Source organism: Hesperophylax consimilis, chromosome 19 (genome assembly GCF_061612785.1).
Source record: "Hesperophylax consimilis isolate HC1 chromosome 19, BYU_Hcon_1.0, whole genome shotgun sequence".
Classification (NCBI taxonomy): domain Eukaryota; kingdom Metazoa; phylum Arthropoda; class Insecta; order Trichoptera; family Limnephilidae; genus Hesperophylax; species Hesperophylax consimilis.
The window spans coordinates 517,293-522,961 of record NC_142854.1 but is presented as its reverse complement, the minus strand read 5'-3'; the positions used below and the strand labels follow the sequence as shown (position 1 = coordinate 522,961).

Below are 5,669 nucleotides of genomic sequence, written 5' to 3'. Positions count from 1 at the left end.
TACTGGAGTCACCGCAAGGAATATGGGGTTGCAGGAGCCACTTGGAGAAGGTGGGGGTGACTAGGGGAAGGTGGGTGTACTGGAGCCCAGGTAGGCGCGCAGGTCCTGGGGAGTGGAGCGCACCAGCTTGGCCCTGACGGTGTCCCGCCGCAGCAGCAGGTGCGCCGCCCAGCGATGGCAGCCCCCGAAGCTGTAGTAGTAGTCCCCGCCCTGGGAGTCCGTCAGCCACAACACGTCGATGGGCGGCACCAGGTGTTGCTGGGCGGGGTCCTGCAACACCACTTAGTGTAAACAACCAATACGTTAGCTCTACATTCTCATGGAGACCATTCGTGCCAGCCCGTGTGCGAGTATGCAGCTGACGCTCTCGCTCCCGTGTCGGATTTCGGTCAACGGACGTGAGACTAGTTATCACCGCCAAGGGTATTGGTATCGGGTTCCTTCGCTTTGTGGCTAGTGTTGATCCGAGTATCAGGGTCGGCCCTGTGTCTAATGACGCCAGGCGCTAGTAAAAACTTCAAGTTCGCTGTATTAAGAGTAATGCTACGTATACATACGCGTGCCGAACTACCGAACTGAACCTCAACTTATGGGAAAGGAAGGAAGCTACCGCAAATGGCGCTTGCAGTTGCTTAATTCGTTTCCCGTAATTCGTGGCTCGGTTCGCGTTTCGGTTCACAAATGTATAAGTACCATTAGGTATTATTAGCGCCTTGGCTCCTTGGCAAGTAGGCGTCCGGAGCAGCCTGCTCCAATGGGGTATATACACAAACTATGAATACCTGACATGTACAATGATCAGAATCAGAGAAAATAAAGTTTTTTCTCTGATTCTGATCATTTTACTGAAAATGTGTAATATTAATATTTTCATTAATAATGATTTCAAAAACTACCTAAAACCATATAATCTAATATTCACGAATAAAAACGAACTTATCATTTCGGCGGTAAATCGAAAATGTCACATTTCAAATCTTTATAGTAAATGCATTCGTCAACATAAAAATACCTTCAATTCCTTATTTTATGGAGAATAAAAAAATGGTTAAAACACCGAATTGCGCTGCACAGGGCCGGACAATAAAATAGATACAGATCAATACCGGAGCTCAAATACCGCACACGAGTTCCAACTGCCACGTAACTAAACGTCTGGAGCTGGTGCGACTATGGTATCCCCGATTGGGGCATGTTGTGAGGCTGAAGGTAGTGGAGAGATGGGGGAGTAACTGGCTATTCAGATACGGTCACCAAGCACGGCTCTCTTTTCTAAATGACACCAGTTTGCGATACTGGCCACTTGATGACTTGAACTGTGTACTATTCCAAATCAATCCGATATAACATGTGATACAAGATATTCAATATATCACACAACACCGTATAAAAGCAGAGGGTCAAGGCGATAGGATTGAAGGCGGTTGGTTACCTGTAACGTCTCAGCGATGGATTTGACCTTGTCGTGGTCCAGCTGCGAGGGCAGCGGCCGGATGATGGCGCTGACTGGCATCTCGTGGATCTCGTGCTGGTTGGCCGTGTGGATGCTCATCGTGCGGCCTGGGAATTATAAATGCATTCATTGGTTAGACCTCGGGGGTAACACTGCAGGATGATGGCGCTGACTGGCATCTCGTGGATCTCGTGCTGGTTGGCCGTGTGGATGCTCATCGTGCGGCCTGGGAATTGTAAATGCATTCATTGGTTAGACCTCGGGGGTAACACTGCAGGATGATGGCGCTGACTGGCATCTCGTGGATCTCGTGCTGGTTGGCCGTGTGGATGCTCATCGTGCGGCCTGGGAATTATAAATGCATTCATTGGTTAGACCTCGGGGGTAACACTGCAGGATGATGGCGCTGACTGGCATCTCGTGGATCTCGTGCTGGTTGGCCGTGTGGATGCTCATCGTGCGGCCTGGGAATTATAAATGCATTCATTGGTTAGACCTCGGGGGTAACACTGCAGGATGATGGCGCTGACTGGCATCTCGTGGATCTCGTGCTGGTTGGCCGTGTGGATGCTCATCGTGCGGCCTGGGAATTATAAATGCATTCATTGGTTAGACCTCGGGGGTAACACTGCAGGATGATGGCGCTGACTGGCATCTCGTGGATCTCGTGCTGGTTGGCCGTGTGGATGCTCATCGTGCGGCCTGGGAATTATAAATGCATTCATTGGTTAGACCTCGGGGGTAACACTGCAGGATGATGGCGCTGACTGGCATCTCGTGGATCTCGTGCTGGTTGGCCGTGTGGATGCTCATCGTGCGGCCTGGGAATTGTAAATGCATTCATTGGTTAGACCTCGGGGGTAACACTGCAGGATGATGGCGCTGACTGGCATCTCGTGGATCTCGTGCTGGTTGGCCGTGTGGATGCTCATCGTGCGGCCTGGGAATTATAAATGCATTCATTGTGCGACGAAAAGGTCTCACTATGGACTATGGACTTTCCTGCGCGGCGGCCTGGAGCGGCGCGCGGTACCGTCCACTCACTCCCAAGTGTACGTGTGGATGGAGCTATTTATAGATGTCACCTGATCGGTCTAATAAAACAACGTTTCTATAGTTAACGAAAATGCAAGAATTTTACAATCAGCAACTTTCACATTGATAATAAATAACAAAAAATATCAATAACTATTATTTCAGATTCTTAGGAAGTAAATCTATTAAATTATAATAATTTCTTTTACAAATACAGTGATCGGATAACAAACTCATCAAAATGACAATTCAGCACACCTTTAAAAAGTGATATGAAGTCATGAAAAGTGGTGAAACAAAAATTAGATGGGTTACGTAGGTTAATGACTTTATATCACTCAATTAGTTATCATGGAACCCAAAGATATATAACCCAGATTTTTAAAAACCCTGTGCTGTGACTAGAGCCGGCCCTATTCATGCGCAATTGGAGCAATCCGCTCCGGGCGCCGAATTGCTAAGGCGCTAATAATACTTAACACATAACAGTCCGAACACATCGCCCTTTAGATTATTTTTGATAAAAACGGCGCTACACAAAAATAGAATTAATCAGATTGATCATTTGGCGCCCTGGCTGTAGTTGCTGTGATTGAAAAATGCTGTTAGAACTACCCTACTCGGCTGATGTTAATTCAATATGTAGTAACTTTATTTATTTTAAAATTTCTTTCATCTGAGTAGCATTTATTAACATCCAAATTAAATGATTTCAACATACTCGTATTACATCGAATAATTATCATTTCAAAAGCACAAAAAAACTATATCATGATCCGTATAAAAGGTACCTAGCTAGCCTATCACCATTTTAAATGGCGGTAAATTCAAAAAAACTAAATACACAGTTCGTGAGCGGGTTGCGTACTAATATTATTATCATGTTTACAAAACCGTGATAGAATTAATGAATTTAAAAATATTATTTCACCAACTTGTTTGCATTATTCTAATTCGCCGAGAAATCGCGACCTCTGTCCTCTACACAGTACACATTCATATTAGTTGCTGTTGCGATTACATTGTTTTGCGGTATTATTTACGTGCTATTTAATTTAAAATAAGCAACAAACTCGCTTGTAAATCGTATTCAAATACATTAAGTTAGCGAACAACCAATCAACGCTATAAATAGTTTAAAAATACAATACACTTTTTACAAAAATATGATAATAAACAATAATCTAATAATACATAACCTATAAACGTTATCTTAATTATGTTGTGAACTGTGAACAAATATTAGATAAAAGAAGCCTAAAACACAACACACGGATATTATAATTTATCCATTAGTATGCGAATGTAATAAATATGAGTAAATTTATTAAATTTAACTCACCTGTAAGTAAGTACAATAGTTTCCGTCGTAAAAACATAAACCACAACCTTCTCTTTGAAATCACAATCACTAGTGGTGAGTGGTTTATTTATGCACTAGGTGACAGGTAAAGTGACAGCGCAACTGTATTGGGCGCCAACGGCGATTACAGAGCGATAAAACAAGAACTTTAACGATAATACGTACAAAAATACAGCCACTAATAACACTGTTATGTAGAAAAGTAAACAGTTTTTTATTTGTCTCTCTATAAGAAACTGTAGATTAGTTGTTAAGTTAGTAGCAGTAGATTCCATACAAGATGTCCGGAGAGGCGCGGCCGGTCGAATGCAACTTGTTTATGTAAATAATAATATTACATTCAAATATGCTGCCGTACCGGTATCGACGAGTGCTGCAAGAACTTTTGAATGAGTGGATTTCGACATTTGACCTGTTTGATCTGTGGAAGATCTTTGGTTCAATTCCTAGCTAGGGTAAAAAAATATTAATATGCGTTTTCTCTAGTATATTTGCACTTCCTTCCAGAGTAGGTTGAAAAACCACCAATTACATTGCTTGAAAACAGCTTAAGCTATGTTTAGTAGAGGGTACTTCTCAACCGTCCTCTTCTCCTTCTCGATTTCTTCTGCTTATAACCATAACATTCCCAAATGAGGAATGCCATAGTTGCACATACAATTAGAACACCTCTGCCAGAGGTCACCCAGAACAGAAGTCCAGGGTGTGTAGTGTGTGTGTACCATCACACCACATGACACGGTGTATTTAATGTTGATAACCCGCAGTCTCCACGGCGCCTTGGCTCAGCGAGACAACAGTTAGTGGTGCAACAAGTGTGTTTTGCATTTTGACGACGGATGCCCTTTATTATTGGGTGTCAATGACTTGCAACTGATATCTAGAGATTCAAATACTTTATATTATATTTTTTAATTATTTACTCTTTATACACACATGGGGCTTTTACATTGGGTACATTGAAATGTTTACAATTTTTTTTTCATAATGTTTACAAACATATTGGTGGTTTGCAATAGGATAAAATAATAATTATAAACTGAAATTATCAGGAATATATATAATATATATGACATTTTTAAGGATGTTGCTTTAAAAATGTCGATATCATTGCTATATTCATTTACTAAACTATTTAGACGAGGAATTGGCGAGTTTGCTACATAATTTGTTTGTGAATGTCGAGTGTCAAGTTGGTACTCTTAAACTGACCAGACTCAGAAGTTTGAAACAGTTGAGATCTGAATTCATAATTTAGAAAAAGAAATCTAGGTCGCTTATCCTATTTTTTTTAATAAAAAGTGTAGTTAATTTGTTCTGAGGGGATGTGTAACTTAACATTTTTAATGTGAATTTGATGGTGAGGTGATCAAATAATGGAATTATCCCTAATTGGCTTCAAACTAATGAGACAAATAAAATTTTCATGACACAAAATATTATTTTCCCTATTTGTTCAGTATCTTCCATCGAAGGTTTAAGTACACTTATAAAAGTTTACAATCTATTAGGTATACAGTAAAGAACTGCTGACTCTTTACTCGCAACCATGACTCGCTGTGTTTGCCATTCCCCTCTGGTCTAAGCAAAGAATTTTGAAAATATGTAATAAATATTTTAAATTTTTAATTTACAATCAATAATATACAAGAATATTTTAATTCAAATCGAAACATTGATGATTTAATGGAAGATTTTTGGTGTAATGGTCAAAGTTTTAAAAGAATAAAAAATAGCAAATACAAAATTGTTGTTAGAGGCCGATGATCCCTTTGAAAGGTAATAATCAGTTCCCAACCTCAAATCCATCATCTCCGC

At 40.7% G+C, this 5,669-nt stretch overlaps 1 protein-coding gene across 1 annotated transcript; it reads right to left on the bottom strand.

The window, feature by feature from the left end:
• Positions 1-4,172, bottom strand: Srx (sulfiredoxin). The gene is made up of 3 exons (XM_089643049.1): positions 3,831-4,172; positions 1,433-1,560; positions 1-270 (listed from the first exon to the last, which is right to left on the bottom strand). The coding sequence occupies exons 1-3, from the start codon at positions 3,865-3,867 to the stop codon at positions 61-63; spliced, it is 375 nt and encodes a 124-aa protein (XP_089499175.1). The 5' UTR covers positions 3,868-4,172; the 3' UTR covers positions 1-60.
• Between the last annotated feature and the right edge of the window lie 1,497 nt (positions 4,173-5,669).

Excerpts from the sequence above, each read along its gene's own strand:
- Srx (XM_089643049.1), bottom strand. The coding sequence starts at position 3,867 with ATGTTTTTACGACGGAAACTATTGTACTTACTTACAG. Across the intron at positions 1,561-3,830 it reads ACTATTGTACTTACTTACAG|GCCGCACGATGAGCATCCAC; the intron begins GTGAGTTAAATT and ends TATAATTCCCAG. Across the intron at positions 271-1,432 it reads CCATCGCTGAGACGTTACAG|GACCCCGCCCAGCAACACCT; the intron begins GTAACCAACCGC and ends GTGGTGTTGCAG.